The sequence below is a fragment of the Passer domesticus genome, chromosome 17 (genome assembly GCF_036417665.1).
Source record: "Passer domesticus isolate bPasDom1 chromosome 17, bPasDom1.hap1, whole genome shotgun sequence".
NCBI classification, from domain to species: domain Eukaryota; kingdom Metazoa; phylum Chordata; class Aves; order Passeriformes; family Passeridae; genus Passer; species Passer domesticus.
The window spans coordinates 13,433,971-13,456,061 of NC_087490.1; the positions used below are offsets into that span (position 1 = coordinate 13,433,971).

The window sequence follows — 22,091 nt, forward strand, 5'->3', positions numbered from 1 at the left end:
GGATCTCAGAGCATCCATCAGTCTGGAGTGCCACAGAACTGAGGGTGGCTCTGCAGAGAGTGAAACGCTCACCCTGTTTTGGTGTCTCTTAGCAGGGAATTCACAGGAGCCTGGGCTAAACGCAGTGCCCTCAGAGGCAGCCTGGGGCAGGGGGGCACTGAGAGCACACGGGGTGCTGGGGCAGGCTGCAGGTCCAGCACCCTGCCTGCCCCCCCAGCAGCTGCTCCGTGAGCTGTAACCCCAGACCTGCAGCCCAGCACCCCAGGACGCTGGGGTTCAGGGTACAGCAGTCTGGGGAGCTGAATTGTCTCTGCACCCCGCGCTGAATGGGGCAGTGGGACAGGAGTAAATGCAGTCACGGTGGAAGAGGTCCAGGTGCAGATGCACACTCCTCTGGAGAAGGGCAGGGAGCACCAAGTGCTGGGGTTTCATTCTCCTGAAGACAAGAAGAGCTGCCTTGGTGCAGCGAGGTGCTGTGACACAAGCTGTGGGAGCAGAGCAGCGGGAGCGTGGCTGCTGCTGCAGGTAACCAGGTGCACAGGGCGTGCAGGAGCGTGTCTGACCGAGCTGAGCCCTTCCCCCCCAGCCCACACCCCCTCCTCAGCAGCCAGCAGCAAAGTGCTTTTTCTGACACTTCACCACTGCCCTGAGGAATTCCCTCTGCCTTTTGTAAGTCAGGGTGTCGCTCCTGGAGCCGTGCTCCTGGCTGCCATGGGTGTGTGCGTGCAGAACCCGGCCCATCCTCCAGAAGCTCTGCAGCTCTCAAGCTGTGGGTGCCCTTGCTCAGGCAGAGCTCTGGGGGCTGGCTCTGAGCACCACGCTGGGCCCTGCCAGTGCCACCAGCCTGCCCTGTGCCACGCACAGCCTCAGTGCCACCCGGCCACTCATCCTGCACGGCACTGACACGTTTCCATGAAAACATTTCAAAAATGGTTTTGCAACTTAAGAAAACATACTTCAGCAATTACCATTTCCTTTACCATGAAACCAAGTTCACTGTACATTACAGCTTTAAAGCTGAGATCTAAGGTTCAGATCAACTCTTTAATCCTGACTGTGGCTTCAGGTACTTCCTGATATTTATGAGAAATGCTCCAGGCCTGCAGCTGGGCTTTGAACAAAAAAATAATGAACTTCGTTGACTGTGAACAAAGTTCCACACTATTTTAAAGAAAGTTAAGCTGTGACATTTTTTAATCCAACACTAAATCACATAACCCAAATTCTCTGCATGATTCAGGAATGTTCACAGCAATAAAAAGACAATTAGATCAAACTGGGTTGCTAAATGAGCTGAAATCAATCTATCTAGACTTGAGAATTCTTGTTAGCCTCTCTCCTGAAACACTCCCATTTCACTGTATAATATCTGAATCAAAACAATTTCCTATTCTAACATACTCCATACACCAACTCTCCATCTCCTCTTGCTAATTAAAATTGTGGGTAATAAAGGATCTTACAGAATACACACCTTACAGAATGTAATATTACTTATTGAATGTGGTTCACAAATCTATTACAGTATTAACAGGCCTTGCTCCTGTCTGTGTAATGTGACCTCTCCATCCAATACAGCTGTTACTGAGAACTCATGCCAAATCACTTCTTGCTCACTTCATGCAGGATTTGCACACAAAATAAATGTCAGCCAGGCCTAATCTGAATTTTTAATATTGCAGGGAAATGCAAAGTTGAAACCTTTATATTCTCTCTTCTTGAGAGAGTACTTCCATGATATTTGTTATGCAGCTGTGCATTATCTCCTCAGTGGCAATTTTTTCTCTTTTCTGTCACATGCCTGTGGCTCACTGCCTTGCCTGTCCCACACTCCAGCCAGGGCAGGCACACTGGTTCCTCTGTCCCAAGCTCCATGACAGGAAACAAATTGTGGCACTCAAAACTTGCACTGGGCAGAAGCAAGGCTGTTAGCTCATGTTAGTATTTCAGATACCACACAGTCTTTAAGACTTTGCCTCTCTCAATTTAGGAAAAAACAAATTAAGAATGTAAAAGCTCTGTGGTCCAGACTCATAACTAGTTAAAACCTACCACAGGGACATGAATTCTTGTGCTCATTTTTGAGAAATTCCCATTTGAGAATTTCTTAACAAATGTTTAATGGGACTCAGGTGCACCACGTTGGCTCCTAAGGACCTGGCTATGCACACAAGTGACTGAGTGCTGTTCTGAGGGACTCCTCGTGCTTCAGCACAGCAAATAATGGGGTTTATTCCCCTGTCTTGAGATAGTGCCTTTTGTGGGGTCAGAGCCAAAAGAACCATGCCTGGTCATGGTGCTGCACGAAATGCACGAAGGTAAGGGCTCACTTCCTTGGGAGGCACTTGTAATACATTTTCATCACACTGAAGGTAGTGTTTTGCTCACTTGCACTGGAGTTCCTTCTTTCTTTGCCATTCAGGAGCCCAAAGGGCTGCTCACCACGCAGCTGTCTGCTGGTACAGTTCCTGCCTCCCACCTCCTCAGGCATCTTTTTCCTGTTTATACTTGTACATCAAATGGGCCTTTGGAAAAATCCCTGCTTTCCTTTTGTTCTGTGCTCTTTGTTCTGTTTCCATGCAGTCCTTTCCCCTTTGGAGATGACATGGATGGGAAATGGCTCATTGTAGCAACAGGAGACAGGAGGCAAAAACAATTGCATCACGGGTAAAGCAAACATCAAAGCAGAGCCCCAGCCAAAGAGCTGGGGAAACAAACTCGTGTGTGATATTCTGACGTGTTGAAGGCCGGTTTGGCCACACAAAAATGAAGTGCAAACAGTTGCCATTTCCCAAACCCTGTCCTGGTGTTTGGAACCAGCCTGGGCCAAGGACACGATGGACCTGCTGCCTTTTGCACGTTCCCTGTGACTGTGACAACCCTTAAGGCCACCTGCACAGCCGGGTTTAACTGGGCTGAATTGTTCAAAATAGCAGGTCTGAAAGACTGAACCAACCTGGAACCTGTCTTTCACTGAGCACTAATTAACTGTCTGACAGCCCACGTATAAAAATTACAGTGCTTATTGTTGATGTTTATTTTCACTTTAATAAGGAATTGCTGTAGGTAGCCAGCCTGATTAAGTACTTTTAACAACTCCCTTCTGAAGGTAATTAAGTTCTGCAGTGAAATGTAAGGAATTTGGCATACAAAAACCATTAAGCAGGCAGATATTTTAAATGAATAAACAAACATAACTCTTTCCAACACACACATTCTGCTTTCTCATGATTTACATAACGCAAATGACTTTGACAACATCTTTATATTCTGTTTATCTTAAAATACTGCTGAGCCAAAAAGATCTGCATGTTGTGTTTCTGCAGCTCTAAACCTCTGACCCACTGGAGAGTCCTGCAGGCTACAGAGCAATAAAAGTTGCCACTGTGGGTGAAGAGCCCATGGCAAGGAGTAATCACTGCTCTTAAAAGCACTGAACATGCCACATCTAAGTGTATGCATTGAGTTTGTTAAATATTTATCCAGATTTATATGTGAATAATGGAAATCACATGCTGAAAGTACTTCAGTTGTCTTTAAGCAGCAGCATCCACACTTCCATAGTTGGAAAGCTCTGCTTTTTAACTTCTGAGAGAACCTGGCTTCCCCTGTGGGTTGCTGTGCAGAAAACTGGCTTTGAGGACAGACTGACAGTATAAATGAAACAAAGAGAGGTATTCCTATTATTTAAGTATTAATGTCAACAGTGTCACCCACTTCTTCCTGGAATAGCAGAGAACAAGGAAAAGGAGCCTCGTTCACTGCAGGTACCTCAAAAACTGTAAATGACCTCCCAAGGTCGGGGCTCTTCCACAAAGGTGGTGTTTACTAGGGAGTGCTCTCTCTGAAGTCAGTGTCTCCAAACACATCACGGCCACGTAATCTCCAAGCAGAGGCACCCTTGTAAAGTGCAATGGTGCCTGTGAGCCCTGGTGCCCCCACACATCCTGCTTTCCACGGAAAGGCTTGCTGGAGAGTTAATTCCCACTTCAGACGCTTCCCCCCAAGCCTAAGGGCTTCTGCTCCTGTTGGGAAGCCCAAAACACGAGTCTTGTTGTGTGTCACAGCCACAGCAGGTGGGTCAGCCTCAGCAGCAGCATGCAGGGCTGGAGCCCTGTGCTGCACCAGGCTGTGTCACACCAGGCTGTGCCACACCAGGCTGTCACACCAGGCTGTGTCACACCAGGCTGTCACACCAGACTGTCACACCAGGCTGTGTCACACCAGGCTGTGTCACACCAGGCTGTCACACCAGACTGTCACACCAGGCTGTGTCACACCAGGCTGTGTCACACCAGGCTGTCACACCAGGCTGTGTCACACCAGGCTGTGTCACACAAGGCTGTCACACCAGACTGTGTCACACCAGGCTGTGTCACACCAGGCTGTGCCACACCAGGCTGTCACACCAGGCTGTGCCACACCAGGCTGTGTCACACCAGGCTGTGCCACACCAGGCTGTGTCACACCAGGCTGTGTCACACAAGGCTGTCACACCAGGCTGTGTCACACCAGGCTGTGTCACACCACGCTGTGTCACACCAGGCTGTCACACCAGGCTGTCACACCAGGCTGTGTCACACCAGGCTGTCACACCAGGCTGTCACACCAGGCTGTGTCACACCAGGCTGTGTCACACCAGGCTGTGTCACACCAGGCTGTGCCACACCAGGCAGTGTCACACCAGGCTGTGTCACACCAGGCTGTCACACCAGGCTGTGTCACACAAGGCTGTCACACCAGACTGTGTCACACCAGGCTGTGTCACACCAGGCTGTGTCACACCAGGCTGTGCCACACCAGGCTGTCACACCAGGCTGTGTCACACCAGGCTGTGTCACACCAGGCTGTGTCACACCAGGCTGTCACACCAGGCTGTGTCACACCAGGCTGTGCCACACCAGGCTGTGTCACACCAGGCTGTGTCACACCAGGCTGTCACACCAGGCTGTCACACCAGGCTGTGCCACACCAGGCTGTCACACCAGGCTGTGTCACACCAGGCTGTCACACAAGGCTGTCACACCAGGCTGTCACACCAGGCTGTGTCACACCAGGCTGTCACACCAGGCTGTGCCACACCAGGCTGTGTCACACCAGGCTGTCACACCAGGCTGTGTCACACCAGGCTGTCACACCAGGCTGTCACACCAGGCTGTGCCACACCAGGCTGTCACACCAGGCTGTGCCACACCAGGCTGTCACACAAGGCTGTCACACCAGGCTGTCACACCAGGCTGTGTCACACCAGGCTGTCACACCAGGCTGTGCCACACCAGGCTGTGTCACACCAGGCTGTCACACCAGGCTGTGTCACACCAGGCTGTGCCACACCACGCTGTCACACCAGGCTGTGCCACACCAGGCTGTGCCACACCAGGCTGTGCCACACCAGGCAGTGTCACACCAGGCTGTGCCACACCACGCTGTCACACCAGGCTGTGCCACACCAGGCTGTGTCACACCAGGCTGTGCCACACCAGGCAGTGTCACACCAGGCTGTGTCACACCAGGCTGTCACACCAGGCTGTGTCACACCAGGCTGTGTCACACCAGGCTGTGTCACACAAGGCTGTCACACCAGGCTGTCACACCAGGCTGTGCCACACCAGGCTGTGCCACACCAGGCTGTCACACCACGCTGTGTCACACCAGGCTGTGCCACACCAGGCTGTGCCACACCGCTGCAGCTGGCACCCTGCACCACGCTCAGCCCGCCACCGCAGGGCCTGTGCCCGTGGGGTGAGCAAGAGGGTCTGCTTGATTTTATTCATCATTAATAAAGCCCTTTAATGTAGTCAAAGTGCTTTAATAGAGCTTATGGTAAGGGTTGTGTTTCATAGTTCCATGACAGTTTGATTAGTCAGTTGAGAAGTGACAATTTCTAAGGACTGATATTTATTTTATTGCTGTGAGATAGAAAGCATTAAACACGTGCAAGTTAGGTGCATTAATTGGAAACACTTTAAAATACTTTAAATGTATCAACAGGTTTCCATGTACCGCATCTGACTGATTTTAAATTTCCCAAAACATAACAACAGAAGCTCCATTTCTGGTTCGACTGCTCCATCTCCTGGCGAGCTGACATTTCATTTCCACGGGCGGAGAGGGGAACAGCGCCCGGGAACGGGGACAGAGCCCGGGAACGGGGAACAGAGCCCGGGAACGGGGAACAGAGCCCGGGAACGGGGGACAGAGCCCGGGAACGGGGAACAGAGCCCGGGAACGGGGAACAGAGCCCGGGAACGGGGAACAGAGCCCGGGAACGGGGAACAGAGCCCGGGAACGGGGACAGAGCCCGGGAACGGGGAACAGCGCCCGGGAACGGGGAACAGAGCCCGGGAACGGGGACAGAGCCCGCCCCGCTCGGTCGGGGGAAACCCGCTATCCCGGGTTCTGTCCCCGCTATCCCGGGCTGGATCCCCTCTGTCCCCGCTATCCCGAGCTCTGTCCCCGCTGTCCCGGGTTCTATCCCCTCTGTCCCCGCTGTCCCGGGCTCTGTCCCCGCTGTCCCGGGTTCTGTCCCCTCCATCCCCGCTGTCTCGGGTTCTGTCCCGGGCTCTGTCCCCGCTGTCTCGGGTTCTGTCCCCTCCATCCCCGCTGTCCCGGGTTCTGTCCCCTCCATCCCCGCTGTCCCGGGCAGCCCCCGCGGGCACGGCCACAAGAGGCGGCGCCGTGAGGGCACGGCCCTTCGGCTGCCCTCGGCTCCCTTCGGCTGTCCCCGGCAGCGCTCGGCAGCCAATGGGCGCAGCGGGCGCCTTCCCGCCTCGCCCCGCAGTCGCGTGCCGTGCGGGCTCGGTGCTGAGGGCGCGGCGGGGCCGGGGCTGTCCCGGGGCTGTCCCGGGCCCGTCCCGCGGCAGCGGCGGCGGCTCCAGCGGGCGCACAGTCGTGCGGGGGCTCGGGGAGGGCGGCCTCTGTCTGCAGGCGGGTAGGAGCAGTGTCCCCGCGCGGCCCGAGGGCAGGCGGAGGTAAGGCCGAGGCGGGCGCGGCGCTGCCGGGGGTGCGGCCCCTCGGGCTGCTGGAGCCGGGCCGGGCCGGGCCGGGCCGGGCTGTGGGTGCCCAGGATGGGCAGGCTGGGCCCCGAGCAGGCCGCGGCGCTGGCACGTGCTCCCGGTGGAAGGTAGCGAGCCGGGCTGGCCGAGCTGTCGGAGGAGCGGCCCGAGGCCCTGCGGGGCGCGGGGCTGAGGCCGCAGCTCCCGCCGCGCCCTCCGGGCTGACTGACGCGGCAGCCTCGGCTCTGTGGGGCCCGGCCCGGCCCTGCAAGCCTGGCTGAAGGGCCTTGCCCCTATGGCTGTGTGAGCGTGGAGATCCCCGAGCAGAGAATCCTGCAGGGATGGGTGTGTTCTGCTGAGCCCGTTGGAATTAAAGCAGGGCGAATGCTCTAGTGCTGCTCATAGTATTTGTTGGGATAAGGGTGGGAAGGAGAAGACAGAACACTAATGCTGTAGGTTACTTGTTTTAGAAGATGACTGGAAGAGCCAGAGCCAGAGGAAGACCTCCCAGACAGACACCTCTTCCTCCTGCTGTAGGAGATGCACCTGTGAGTTGGTTTGCAGGAATTGAGATCCGTACCTCACCTACTTCCTGTTTCAATATCAGGCATATGTGTTATATGTTTTATGTATGTATGCATATCTTCTGCTGGCTGCACAGTTAATATAGCTCTATTTTATTAAGTTTCCAGTAACATGAAACTCTGAATTGTGGGATTGCTCGTGGCTTAAGATTGCTGTTCTTCCAGCCCTGGCACTTTTTAGTATTACTTATTCACTAGACACTATAATTACAAAAGATGTTTTTATAGAATTAGTGGTCAGTTACTTGAGGTATCAGAGGGACTGTAGAAAATGAGAAGTCCATAAATTTTAGTTAGAGCATGGAAATAGGGGATTTGCATTGGCTATTAGTTAAATGAATAAGAAGTTAAAAGGCTTCCACGCTCCAGTAACTTCGAGTTCCAGGTGTGGAATAGTAACTCTGCTACTTAGTACAGGAAAAAAAGGTTTTAAACGTGAACGTACGTGAAAGGGTGTGAGTGTCCCTAACTCGTGCACTCCGCGGCTGTTTGTTCCCAGCAGTGGCAGCTCCAGCAGGGCGTGCCCGGCCCGCTGCGCGGCCGCCGGCACCCGCAGCAGCCCCAGCAGCAGCTGCAGCACCCGCAGCAGCTCCAACATCCCCAGCAGCTCCAGCATCCGCAGCAACTGCAGCAGTTCCAGCAGCTCCAGCACCCCCAGCAGCTCCAGCAGCTCCATGTTCCTCCAGCACAGCCCGAAGAGCCCGGGGCCCACGGGCGCCTGCGCGGCGGTGAGACCCCCCTGCAGGAGAGGAGGCCTGAAGGTCAGAAGGGCTGGGAGATCCAGGGTCCACAAGAGCCCCTGTTTTGGAGAGGATCCAAATAAGGCATCCTTTAGACTGTGTTTATCTTTTTTTTCTTTTCAAAACAAGATTTGTTACTAAGATTTGGAAGATGTTTGCTACAGAGCAAAAGCTGAAACTTAACATTTTGTGATTACTCTTAAATTTGTCTTGATGCCTTTCAGGATTTAATTGCGTTATATATTTTTATTTGTTAATATATGATAGTATATATGTTATTTATTACTTGATTGTGATTCTTGCATTTTAAACAATAGGGTTGCAGGTTTCCTCAGGACTCCAGGATTTGTCTTTAAGAGATAGGGGTGGACGTCGCAGAGATTTCCACGACCTTGGGGTGAACACTCGGCAAGCCATGATGCATGTGCAAGAATCCAAAACTGGTATGTTTAAAGTAGACTCCAGACATGCTAGCCATTTGAAATGAAAGAGTTTCCTTTATTTCTGCTCTCAGTTTCCCTTAAAGAGCCAAGTAAAAAAATCTTCAGAGTGTATTAGATAAGAAGTTGTTGCTGGTAGCTGCAGTGGAGCATGGAGCGTTGTCCTGGCAGCTGAAGGCTCTGCAGAAAGCTCCAGAGGGCACATGAGTGTCTGATAACATGGGGCTAGAGCAGATGAGGAACACAGCTGAGCTCTAATCTTTGTCTGGCTGCCATAGCTGGAAGAACTCTCTGAGCGCTGTTGAATGACTGTTACACTTTGTAACTGTTGCCACGCCTCTCCCATTTCAGGTTTTTCAGGAAAAATGATCAAGCTGACCACCAACCACTTCCGGCTGACGTCGCGCCCGCAGTGGGCCCTGTACCAGTACCACGTTGGCTACAGCCCCGAGATGGAGGCGCGGCGCCTGCGCTCGGCCCTGCTCTTCCAGCACGAGGAGACCATCGGCAAGACCCACGCCTTCGACGGCTCCATTCTGTTCCTGCCCAAGAAGCTCGAGAGCAAGGTGCGCACGAGAATGCTCTTTTCATCACGACTTGCAGCTTAGTCTTCTTCCTTGCTACCTAGGTGAAGTTAGGGAGTTGATGTCCCACAAGAGGTATTTAGTTGGACTGAGGATATCAGTATAAGCCAGTTTGTACATGTAGAGAAATTTGGTAATGAACTTCTGGTTCTAATGGTTAATTTCTGCAGGCTAGAATCATCCTCTGCACAGAAGTGATAGTACAGACAGTATTTCTCCTTTTGTTTCCTTTGTGCTTTTCATACCTCCTGTATTTTAACACCCCACATTATTGAAAGGGGGTGTGTGTGTATATATATATATATGTATGTATATTTCACAGTCCTAGTGGGAGATCGAATCCACATTGCAGTATTTCAGTTGGTCTTGAGCTATTTCTTGGAATAAAAATGGCTAAGTTGGGGTATGTGGCAAGGTTTTGGTAGCTGGAGGGGTCGGGGTGGCTCTGTGGGAAGGGGTCAGGGTCAGCCCTGTGTTGCACAGTCATTGCCAGCCAGCTCCACAGTGGACCCATTGCAGGCTAAAGCTGAGCCCATCAGCAAAGTTGTTGGCACCTCTGTGTATTTAAAAAGCAGGGAAAAGTTGCAGAGCAAAGAAAAATCTGAAAAGAAGGGAACACCAGAGGGAAAACACCTCTGTACTGGTGGTAGTCCCTGCCCTCTGTGCCTTGTGGCACTCCGTGCCTCACTGCAGGGTCTGGGTGCAGCCTGAGCTGTTCACAGGGGGGCCAGAGGAGTACGGAGTGAAGCTGAGTTTGGAAATGGGAGAGGGGAAGAAGTTTTCACTGTGTGTGCTAATCTTTGTCTTTTTGCTTCCCAGTATCTGAATCAGTAATTAAATACATATTAGTTGGCAATATGTTAAGTTTATTTCCTCAAGCTGAGTCTTTTTCCTGTCCTGGTAATGGGTAAGTGCTGTCCCTGCCTTCATCTTGAGTTCAGCTGCTCTGGGCAGAGCCCATTCTCCCCCTGAGTTGTGTTCACCCTGATGAGCAGAGTCCTTCAGGTTGTATTTCACAGTCCTGGTGGGAGATCCAATCCACATTTCAGTTAGTCTTGAATTATTGCTTGGAATAAAAATGGCTAGGTCCAGTTTGATATTACTGGAGCAAAATCCAGAGACAGTGCTGTTTGCTCTGGTTTTGTTAACCTCATTTCACTTTCCCAGGTTACTGAGCTGTTCAGTAGGACTCGAAATGGGGAGGATGTGAAGATAACAGTCACACTCACTAATGAGTTGCCACCCACTTCACCTACTTGTCTGCAGTTTTACAACATCATTTTTAGAAGGTTTGCTGTACAAGTTATGTCTTTATAAGAAGTTACTCTAAAAATATCTGAAGTAAGTTTTTCCATTCTGAGGAATAGGCTACAACTAATAATTATTATAAATGTAAATTTTTAAGCCTTTCTGGCTGCTGTTACTGTGGGGCCAACCACATTTGCTAATACTGTAAAGTGCAGTTGTGTGTATTTCTGGGCTGTGTTAGTGTGAAAGGAGTTCATGCTGTTGTAGGCAGTTACAGCACCCCACCCTCCTTTGTGTGTGTGGGTTTGCCTCTTAAAGCAAATAACAGAGCAGGACATTGAACTGGAAGTTTCCTCCTTTGTGACTGTAGTCTTTCCTCTTAACCTTGGTACCTGGCTGTGTGGTTCACCTATGGTTAGCCTGTTTGACTGCTACCTTCAGCTGCTTGGTGAAAGGTGAACTTGCACGTGAACTTCTCACCTGATTATTGTTAATAAGTGTCCATGACCTTTATAAATTCAGTTTAATGAGAAGTTCTTATTTTACGTAGTCAGATAAACAATGAGTTTGTGCATAGGGATTGGACCATGATGTGATGATGATAATAATAGTAATGATGCTAAAAGACATCCCATTTTTCTGTTTTTAGGCTGTTGAAGATGCTGAATTTGCAGCAGATTGGACGTAATTACTACAACCCCAGTGATCCAGTCAGCATCCCTAACCACAGGTGAGGCAGAAACCCTTGGCCTTTGGAGGGGTGCTGGGGCAAGGGCTGCTGGCTGTCAGGGCTGCCCTGTTCCCTGCAGGGTCCCTGCAGGGTGCTCCTGGCTGCCCTGGGCCTGCTCTACAAGTTGTTAGGCCTGAGTTTGCCTGGGGCCTGTGGCTGTGCTGCACTCCCTGCTGTTAATCTGACCTGTGCAGCCTGGCTGGTGGAAGGGACTGGGCAGTGTCCTGCTGGGTAAACTCCTGCTCTTTGTGTTCTGAACGTGTCCTGAATGCCTGCACACTTTGTGAGATCCTTAACAGCATGAAATGGATTTCTTAGCTGACTAAAGATACTGCCTGTAAAATATTTTTGATTTTGTTAACCTTCTAGAGCTTGTTTAGATTTGGATGATGGCTTCTTTGTGCCATCACTGCTCTCTGGTGTCTGTGCAAGTGAACAGGAATAAGGGGTGAGACTGGACATGCTCTACAAGCACACTGAGATTTTGTGTGTTCTCTTTTGCCAGGCTGATGGTGTGGCTGGGCTTCACCAGCTCCATCCTGCAGTATGAGGAGAACATCATGCTGTGTGCAGACGTGAGCCACAAGGTTCTGCGTGGGGAGACAGTGCTGGACACCATGCACAGCCTTCACTCCCAGGTTGGAGAGGAGAGATTTAGAGACACCTGTGCTAAAGAGCTCATTGGTTTAATTGTCCTCACAAAGTAAGTCTTTTGTTGTCTGGGAGAGCTCTCTATGCTCCATGTCCTGAAGTAGGCAATAAAGCATCAGAAAGCCAAAAAATGCTGTCATTGTCCAGCTAGCAAACTGATCAGGGTGACAGCATTTCCAAAAGCAGGAAGTACACGCTGGTTTTCTTTGGTTTTATTACACTTCAGCTTGTGGTAGAATTGAGAGCCTATTACAATTAAAAGCTTGAAGTTATTACTTCTGAAAGGAGCAAAACTTCCAACTTGCATGAGTACTGACAGTTACTTTGTCATCCCAGTGTATTTCTTTTCTATTTGAGTTAAGATTTAAACAAAAAGTGATGAAATGTTTATGTAGGTACAACAACAGAACGTACAGAATTGATGACATCGACTGGGATAACAATCCAAAGAGTACCTTTAGAAAATCAGATGGTTCTGAGATGAGCTTTGTGGAGTACTACAAAAAGGTATGAAAATTGAACTGTGTGTTTTATGCTTTAACTTGGAACGTTCAGTCATTGTTCCAGGTTACTTAGGATGCGTGGATTTGTAATTCATAGTATTTTGAACAGAATTTTGTTTAAAGGACGCTGTGTGATCTGAGGTCAGTAACTAACCTGCACAGCGTGGTTTGGTGGGAGTGCTCCACCCCAGGGAGTAGTTTCTCATGCAGAAAGGCCAGGAGGGCTGCATGGATGAGCAAGGAGCCCTTGGGAAAACTCAAGCAGGAAGCATTGGGAAGGTGGAAGCAGGGACAGGTGATGTGGGAGGAATGCAGATACATTGTCACAGCATGCAGAACTGGGGTTGGGAGAGCCAGAGCACCTCTGGATTGAGTCTGTCACAGCTTGACCATTGAGGCCTCCCACTGTAATTGTCAGGTCTTCATGCATACCAGCCTCAGTGGAAACAGGATGGAGCTTAAGGGTATGGGAAGGCTAAATTTCAGCAACTTCACGTGGCAGTCTTGTTTGATTCTTGTGATTTCCTGAATTGCGTTGTAGGGCAGGAGCTTTCTCCATTGCTGAACTGGAAGGAGCATCCCAATATTGAGTTAGATAGCCCAGGTGATAATGCCTCAAGCAAGGCACAGGCTTTGTGCCTTTGATGGCATCACTTGAGAGAATAGTGCTTCCCTGCTTTGCCTTTTCTGGCAAAACCAGTTCTTCTGAGGTGGGCTGATTGAAAAAGGTTGCTAGTTGCTTTTGGGGTTGTTTGTTTTAGGAGCAATACTTCTTTTCCAAAGTTAGCTGCGTTATTCAGAAATGATGTTTGTTATGAGTAAATTAACATGCAGTCTGTATTTCTGATACAGCAATATAACATAGAAATTAGTGATTGGATGCAGCCTGTCCTGATCAGCCAGATGAAGAGGAAGAGAGGGAACATACAAGGATCTGTGGCTCTGATTCCAGAGCTGTGCTCCCTAACAGGTACTGTAGTATTTCTCCATATCAAAGCATCTGTCAAACCATAATGCCTACTGAGAGAGGTGTTCTGACAGCAGCTTTCTGCAGAGTTCAGGGAAACTGTTTTGTTTGTATAAATGTGAGTTTAGGAACACATGTTGTAGCTAAAAGATTGGATATTTAAATGGGACTGGAAGGTTTGAGGGGGTTTATTGTTGCATAGTGTTTAGCTGTGGTATCCAACATCAGCACTCTGCTAACTTGTAGAGTTTTGGTGGTAGAACTTTGGTTGAAAAAGAGCAATTTACTAGAAATTGATAATATTTTAAGATACATAAATAGATGTTTTGCTCTGAGATACTCACTTCGCACTAGCAGTACCTGAACATCTCAGCACTGTTTGTTTTGGTTTGAAAACGGAGCTGAAGAGCTGCAGTGCCTTGTGTGGTTTCCTCTCAAGTGCAAAAATTCAGCATTTTTTTCTATGCCAGTGGGGATGTATGTAAGCAACTGAAAACTTTGGCTACTGCTGCCACCACTCCCTGTGTCTGCAGCACATGTATCACTTACCTGCACAAGCTGCAAGTTTAATTTTTACAGTCCTTCATGTTAACTTGGACTCAGAAAAGGCTTTGCTGTTGGCAGGGCTGACTGACAAGATGCGCAACGATTTCAACATGATGAAAGACTTGGCCATCCACACACGGCTGCCGCCTGAGCAGAGGCAGCGCGAGCTCGGGAGGCTTCTGAGCTACATCCAAAAGTATGGCACCCCCGTGTCCTCTGTCTGTCCCAGCAAAGATGTGTATAACAGACTTCTCACAGTCTTACTAGTTTTAAATAAGTCAGCAGGAACAAATTTCTCACGTTTTTCATTCAAATCTTGTTTTTATACAGAGATGACAATGTTCAGAAGGAGCTCCGAAACTGGGGTTTAAGCTTTGATTATAAATCAGTGTCCTTTACAGGAAGAGTTGTTCAAGGAGAAAAGATCTTTCAATCAGGAACCATGGTAAATAATAAATCAGCTTCTGAAATCTTCTGGGTGTCTCACTGGTGGAACAAGTTCTTAAGGAAGGAAAGAGTACTTTTTGGTTTATAAGTGAAGGATAAAGAGTGAAAATGTTATACACAAGTCTTTGTCCAAGCAGGAGAATTGCAAATTTCTTAAGTTGTTCCCAAGCTGTGGTTGGGAAGGTACTCCATCACAACAGGGTCATCCTTGCAGAGCAGTCCTTCTGGTCAGGAACACAGTCTAGGAGAGCTGAGATGTTTCTCATTTGTTTCCAGCTATTAGAAAGGTACCAAGGCTTTCGGGTGAAACGCCACTAAGGATTTCAGCTGGGTAGGTGGAACACAGGCAGTGTGTGCTCAGTGACAGGCAGGGTGTGCTCAGTGACAGGCAGGGTGTGCTCAGTGACAGGCAGTGTGTGCTCAGTGACAGGCAGGGTGTGCTCAGTGACAGGCAGTGTGTGCTCAGTGACAGGCAGGGTGGCCCGGGTGAACAGTGGAGACGTGCTCAGTCAGAGGCTGTGTCAGACACGAGCTGTTTGCTCTGCAGTTCGATTACAACCCTCAGTTTGCCGACTGGACCAAGGAGACGCGCGGCGTGCCGCTGATCCGCTCGGTGCCCATGGACAGCTGGCTGCTCATCTACACCCGCCGCAACTACGACGTGGCCAACACCCTGCTGCAGAGCCTCTTCAAGGTCACCCCGTCCATGGGCATCCGCATGAACAGGCCCAACATGTGAGTGTCCTCGCTGAGCTGAGGGAAAGATACCACCATCGTGGGCTGTGTGAGGGGAGGGCGTAGTGCGTCACACAGCCGGTGTCTGGGAGGTTGTTAGTAAAGCAGAGTTCTTTCAGTATGCAGATGGTTCCGTTTTCTCCAGTGATTGACTTTCCTTAGTCATACTTTTATTTCTGAGAGCTTTTCATATGCCAGAACTAAGAAGTATCAGACAGACAGTCATTGAGCAAACCCTTCTCTAAGGAGTATTTTCTGCTGACTTAGGATGTATTCTGATTCTGATCTGTTCTCCTTGAAAATATCCTCCCTTGAGTACCCATACTTGCCTTTAATTTTGAATTTCATTGTGTCTGGAAGCCTGAGTTTGGAGGTGATTCCTTTTAATCTGCAGATGTGTGAAAGTGGTTTGCTAATAGCTGTAAATGTGACATTTCATACACTATTGATGCGTAGTGAGCTTTTATGCTTTTGCTGGTTTCAATAGCTGTTAGTTGTTCTTTTTCTGTAAGCATTTCCTCTCTTTCTTTTCAGGATTGAAGTAGATGATAGAACAGAAGCATATTTAAGGGTTCTACAGCAAAGGGTTACCCCTGACATAGACATAGTATGTATTTGAATCCATGATTTCAAATCCTGTTTATCTCTGCAATGGGTGTTTAGTGGGATCTGCTCTCAGAAATGCAACTCTGGGCTCCTGAGAATCTACTGTGTACCTGCCCATCCTCCTGTGCAAACCTAACACTGAGCATGGGTATCCTTCTGCATAAGAGCCTTTGGTTCTGAATTGCAGACACTGACACTTGGCAGTTCTTTCTTTCACTGTGAACATTTGAATATTTCTCTTGAGCATAAGAACTTTTTCCTAAAGAACTGTTTGAGTGCTGTACAATGCAGCTGCTTACAGAGACTCTTTTTTTCTTCAAAGGTAGTTTGTATCTTGTCTAGCTCCCGGAAGGATAAGTATGATGCCATCAAGAAATACCTGTGCACAGACTGCCCCATCCCCAGCCAGTGTGTGCTGGCTCGCACTCTGAGCAAGCCGCAGACCATCATGACGGTCGCCACGAAAATCGCCCTGCAGATGAACTGCAAAATGGGGGGAGAGCTCTGGAGTGTCGAGATCCCCGTGAGTACCTTCTTACCAATGCTAACTCCTTTTTGTTAGGCTCTGTTGAAAAGCGTCCCTGTACGCACCCAACGCGGTGCTGTGGTTGCTTTGCAGCTGAAGCAGGTGATGATTGTGGGCATTGATTGTTACCATGACACCGTCTCTGGGAAGCAGTCCATCGCGGGCTTTGTCGCCAGCCTGAATCCAGCAGTCACACGGTAAGAGCAGGCTGCAAAGGTAAAAAAACCTTCCTTTGACTGAAAAACAGCTTCAGTGTGGTGCTCCATCAGGAAAATTCAAAATTGGTTTGCTGTAATGGTTAGTATGAAATGTATTGTGAATTTTTCCCACTTGAAGGGGTGGTCTTGTCCCACATTGCTTGAGAGAGGGGTCAAGTGGTGGAGACATGGCTGAGATAAATAGCATCAAGGTGAGAGGGTCTTTCCCCTTTTGAGTTGATTGGTGTGAAAGGCTTTTCTTGGTTGAGAAGAATTTTTAAGTCATGCTATGACACTTTTACCACACGGGGAATATTCTCATAGAAGCCCAGCTCTTCCTTGGCTGCATTGACCCACAAGACCCGTAAAGACTAAGTGGTCATGGGCATTTTAAAAATAACTTCATTGCAGTAAGCCTGGCAGTGCTTTGAAGTCTCTTTCATTCTGTTCTTCACAGGTGGTTCTCCCGCTGCGTTGTTCAAAGTCGTGGGCAAGAACTTGTGGATGGAATCAAAACCTGCTTGCAAAGTAAGGGAAGGAAAGGGAAGGAGTTCTGCTCTTGTGGAGCCAGATATAAGAACTTAGAATTCAGCTTCCTCAAAACCCTCCTCTCCTGCTGGCCTGAGGGGAGGCTTTACCAGCCTGCACTTGGATAGCAACAGATTAAACATTCCCTTACAAATACTGCTGAACACAAATAGTATCTTGTGTAAATCTTTCACTGATTCCCACATTCCTTTGCAATAATTAAAAACTGAGCAGTGCACTTCCAAGAATGCTTTAAGGGAGTCTGATTTCAAGGAGGGCTCACAGTTCCTGCTATGAGAGGCAGCAGAGCAGGTGTGTCCTTGTGTCCTTTCTGTTTGTGGGTGCACAGGCAAACCAGAGCTCTTCTTGCAGGTATGTTTCTGTAGCACGATGCTGACCCATTTCAGGTTACTGAAGGATTGAGGACCTTACTTTTCCAACTTACTGCTGTTTTTCTAGGAATAAAAATCCTTTTTTTGTTTTGGAATGAATTGACATTACAACTAATGGCTTTTTCTCTTGTATTTTTAAGCTGCTCTGAGGAACTGGTCTAAATGGAATAAGGGTTTGCCCTCTCGTATCTTTGTGTATCGTGATGGTGTTGGAGATGGACAGCTCAATACTTTGGTGAATTATGAAGTGCCTCAATTTCTGGATTGCTTGAAGAGTATTGGCACTGACTACAGGTAAATCTGCTTCTACCAACCCTCTTCTTTACACTGCCAGAGGAATAAACACTGGGGCACAGAACGAGGCTGTGGATGGAGACTGTGTTGTCTTTCCATCCTGATTTTCACCTGAGCTCAGATAACTGCTTTTCTGATGATTATTTACATGATTTCAGATACTTGACTTATAATATAATAGGAAAATTCTTAGTACATGCACCACATGACTGCCATACACATGAGTGCACATCCACTCTTTGGGCATTCTTGGTGGAAGTGATAATTTACTTTTTCCCCACTGGTTGGTCATAGCTTGACAGTTACATGTCTGCTAAGGCCATTTTTTTTCTTTCCACTTCTTAAAGGAAGGTGTCCAGTCACTTATATTTTCAACATTCTGCTTTGAAACTTATCAACTGCAGTGACTTAATCTGCTCTGAAAAATAAAATATTTCCTTACACTGCAGGCAAGCAGAGAAATTAAAACACTCAGTTCTTCTGTTTAGCTTTGTTAATGGCTTTACCAAAAATACTGTTAAGACACAGTGTTTTGTATAGGAAACAAGGGGGTAGAGAGTAGAAATCCAGTTTTGAGTTAGAAAATCCCTTTTTGATCCATTTTCTTCTCTGTGAAGTTAAAGGAATGTTGGATTGGTGAAAAATAATGTGAATGTTGTATCCAAGTAAAAATCTAAAGTTGTGAACAATGTGTTATTTAATCTGAATCAGTAAAGACTTACATGTGAAATTAATGCCTGGGAACTCCAGAGAATCTTCTCCTGAAGCACTCTATTGCAGTTTTCTGGGGGAGTATTGTTTTTCCCTTTTCCTTTCTTTTAGCCCGAGACTCACTGTGATTGTGGTGAAGAAACGAGTGGGTGCCAGGTTCTTTGCAGAGATTGGGGGAGGACTCAAAAACCCACCCCCTGGGACTGTTGTGGACACAGTGGTGACCAGACCAGAGTGGTGAGTTCCTGCAGAGGTCACACTGCTCCTGCCAGCAGCCTGGCCAGGAAGGAAATACATCCTGCAGTACATGGACTGTAGGATCAAGTGTAAAAATACTTCCCACACTTGTGTGGCTCAGGGGCTGCAGAAAATGAGCACTGTAAGCTAAGTGCGTGTGCAGGGTTGTTACCAGGAGGAAAATGGGCTAGAACAAATAGTTGAGTTGTTGTGGTCTCAAGACCTGGTCCACAGAATAGGATTGTTCACGTTCCTCCAGGTCCCTGGCCTTTCAGACAGAGGAAGCTGCTGGGCCAGGGCCTGGGCATCCTCTGGGGTGTACTCAATAAGCATGAAGTGACTGCACGGGACAGCTGCAGGGCAGCTGGGTCTTTCTGAGGCACACCCTTCAGTGACGGGCTCTGTCCCCTGTGCAGGTACGACTTCTTCGTGGTGAGCCAGACGGTGAAGAACGGCTGCGTGGCCCCCACCCACTACAACGTGATCTACGACACCAGCCAGCTGAAACCCGACCACGTGCAGCGCCTGACCTACAAGCTGTGCCACATGTACTACAACTGGTCGGTGAGTGCCCTGGCAGGCACAGCGTGCCTCTGGGCAGGCACAGTGTGCCTCTGGGCAGGCACAGCCGCCTCTGGGCAGGCACAGCGTGCCTCTGGGCAGGCACAGCGTGCCTCTGGGCAGGCACAGCCGCCTCTGGGCAGGCACAGCCGCCTCTGGGCAGGCACAGTGTGCCTCTGGGCAGGCACAGCCGCCTCTGGGCAGGCACAGCCGCCTCTGGGCAGGCACAGCCGCCTCTGGGCAGGCACAGCGTGCCTCTGGGCAGGCACAGCGTGCCTCTGGGCAGGCACAGCCGCCTCTGGGCAGGCACAGCCGCCTCTGGGCAGGCACAGTGTGCCTCTGGGCAGGCACAGCCGCCTCTGGGCAGGCACAGCCGCCTCTGGGCAGGCACAGCGTGCCTCTGGGCAGGCACAGCCGCCTCTGGGCAGGCACAGCCGCCTCTGGGCAGGCACAGCGTGCCTCTGGGCAGGCACAGCGTGCCTCTGGGCAGGCACAGCCGCCTCTGGGCAGGCACAGTGTGCCTCTGGGCAGGCACAGCCGCCTCTGGGCAGGCACAGTGTGCCTCTGGGCAGGCACAGCGTGCCTCTGGGCAGGCACAGCCGCCTCTGGGCAGGCACAGCCGCCTCTGGGCAGGCACAGTGTGCTTCTGGGCAGGCACAGTGTGCCTCTGGGCAGGCACAGCGTGCCTCTGGGCAGGCACAGTGTGCCTCTGGGCAGGCACAGCCGCCTCTGGGCAGGCACAGTGTGCCTCTGGGCAGGCACAGTGTGCCTCTGGGCAGGCACAGCCGCCTCTGGGCAGGCACAGTGTGCCTCTGGGCAGGCACAGTGTGCCTCTGGGCAGGCACAGCCGCCTCTGGGCAGGCACAGTGTGCCTCTGGGCAGGCACAGTGTGCCTCTGGGCAGGCACAGCCTGCAGCACCTGCAGCAGCTGGCCTTGAACCGCCCCTGCAGCGCCACAGAGCCTGCGAGCATGCCTCTGCCTAGAGGGGTGGAGGACTGATGGTTCACAGTTACCTGGTCTCTCTGAAGGTTACTGCAGTCTGTATTCTCCCTAGCGTACACTTGTTGTGAGTATTGCTCCCAAATTCTGTCAGAAGCAGAATGGAAGTACTTGCTTACCTGCAGAAGTATCTAGTCCTTGATGGAGGTGGAGGTGTGTTGCTGCACTGCCTCAGCCTCTGCTGCACACCCAGTCAGCCGTGCCTGAGGTGTGCTCCAGCTCTGTCACTTCAGCAGCCACAAGCACCAGACAGGACTGAGCCCATGTGCCCCCTTCTGCAAGGGCCAGCACTGAGTGTAAACCTGGGAAAGAGGTGCAGGAGGGCACTGGAGTCTATTGCATCTGTTCTTCTGTTGTGCTGGGGGTGTGTATACAGTTGTTTCCACAAATCAGCATAAACAACAGGGAATACAAATTTCACAAGTATGCAGACGTCAGAGGTCCAGGGGTCTTTGTTACAGTGACTCCATGCTTATTTAAATTACCTGAAAATAATTGCCTTTTTTCTTTTTTCCCCTTTCTGCAGGGTATTATCAGAGTACCTGCTCCTTGCCAGTACGCTCATAAATTGGCTTTCCTTGTGGGTCAGAGCATTCACAGAGAACCAAACCTGACGCTTTCAGACAGACTGTACTACCTCTGAAGCTGAGTTACCAGCCAAGCAGAAGAGAGCAGCTCCTCTCCAGGGAATGTAGAATTGTCTGGGCTTTTGGTTGAGTCTTGGTTTTTCGTAAGAGACATGCACAGGATGTGTGCAGTTATGGAAATTATTTTATTTTCATTGTACCGAGGAAAAGCTTGAGATTTGCATTTTGAACAGAATAGAATAACTACATAAATTTTTATGGGTTTTGGTACTTATTTAGTTACTAAAGTTTTTCTCAGATTCTTCCCAGAAGTTTATTGGTTGTTCTTATTTACATTTTGAGAATTACAGAATTACAGAATTACTTCTTGCATGGGAGATAGAGAGTTAAGCAGACCAGAATCCAAACTTCCAGCTAGTATTTACCCTTCTGATTTTCAAAATGCTTCAATATTGTTGATTCCTTGTTTTTCTTGGCTAAAATGAGGGCCAGATTTGTCTCCTGAACTGTTTCATGCCTTAAGAGGAGGTGACCAGATGCTGTTGGTTACCAAGGCTGTGTTGGCAGGCTGTAGGTGATGCAGAACCTTGGAAGGGTTTGCACAGTTGTCCTTGGGAGGGATTTGCAGAGCAGCCCCAAACCGTGGCTCTGCCTGGGGGCAGTGAGGGCTGTGCCAGCCTCGGGGCTGCTGTGTGTGCCAGCCCCAGGGCTCAGCTGCTCTGGGCTCAGGGCAGCCCTGGGCTCTGCTGCTCTGCCTTTAGCTCACAGGAGAGGGCTGCAGACAGCTGAACTGCTGGGCTGGAGCTGTGTGACAGCTTCCTAACTGAGAAATGCCATTTCCAGCAGGGCCCATCAGTGCCCTGGCAGCCTTGGGGGTTTGGTTTGGTACTTCCAGGCAAGGGGAAGCAGCCCTGGTTTGTTCATGTCTGAGGTTTTCATTGGTCACTGTTCTGCAGCCCATTTTGTGAAACTAACAGCAGGTGTGGGGAGGGAGGTTGATTTCAGATTTGTGCAGTACTAGAGTCAAACTACTGCACGTGGAGAAATTCAGATTAGTGCTGGTTGTCTTAACCACCGTGTTGTGAACCTTGTTGCTTTTCTTTATGAGATTTAAATAAAGTTGTTGCTGTAATCCTTGCCTGTTTGGGCCTGTTCTGTGTATTTTGTACTTCACTGCAGGGCTTTGGGCACAGGTGGGCAATGGCTGGAGTAACTTTGCAACCCTTTTTTACCTCTGGGAAGCTCCTGCAGCTGGAGGAGCCTTTCTTTATCCTGCAGTAAA

The 22,091-nt window shown here is 49.7% G+C and overlaps 1 protein-coding gene across 3 annotated transcripts; it reads left to right on the forward strand.

Moving 5' to 3' along the window:
• The first annotated feature begins 7,453 nt into the window (after nucleotides 1-7,453).
• PIWIL1 (piwi like RNA-mediated gene silencing 1) lies at nucleotides 7,454-21,941 on the forward strand. 3 transcript variants are annotated; one of them, XM_064393006.1, is made up of 21 exons: nucleotides 7,466-7,543; nucleotides 8,079-8,340; nucleotides 8,637-8,762; nucleotides 9,111-9,325; nucleotides 10,511-10,632; nucleotides 11,241-11,321; nucleotides 11,827-12,024; nucleotides 12,368-12,479; nucleotides 13,328-13,445; nucleotides 14,067-14,184; nucleotides 14,319-14,433; nucleotides 14,983-15,039; nucleotides 15,148-15,170; nucleotides 15,705-15,777; nucleotides 16,099-16,299; nucleotides 16,396-16,499; nucleotides 16,957-17,027; nucleotides 17,560-17,713; nucleotides 18,536-18,661; nucleotides 19,078-19,225; nucleotides 20,749-21,941. In XM_064393006.1, the coding sequence occupies exons 1-21, from the start codon at nucleotides 7,469-7,471 to the stop codon at nucleotides 20,863-20,865; spliced, it is 2,616 nt and encodes an 871-aa protein (XP_064249076.1). In that variant the 5' UTR covers nucleotides 7,466-7,468; the 3' UTR covers nucleotides 20,866-21,941. The 3 variants fall into 3 exon arrangements, with proteins under 3 accessions (XP_064249074.1, XP_064249076.1, XP_064249075.1); XM_064393004.1 differs by having other exon boundaries at nucleotides 7,454-7,543; nucleotides 14,983-15,170; XM_064393005.1 differs by having other exon boundaries at nucleotides 8,082-8,340; nucleotides 14,983-15,170.
• Nucleotides 21,942-22,091: the final 150 nt, after the last annotated feature.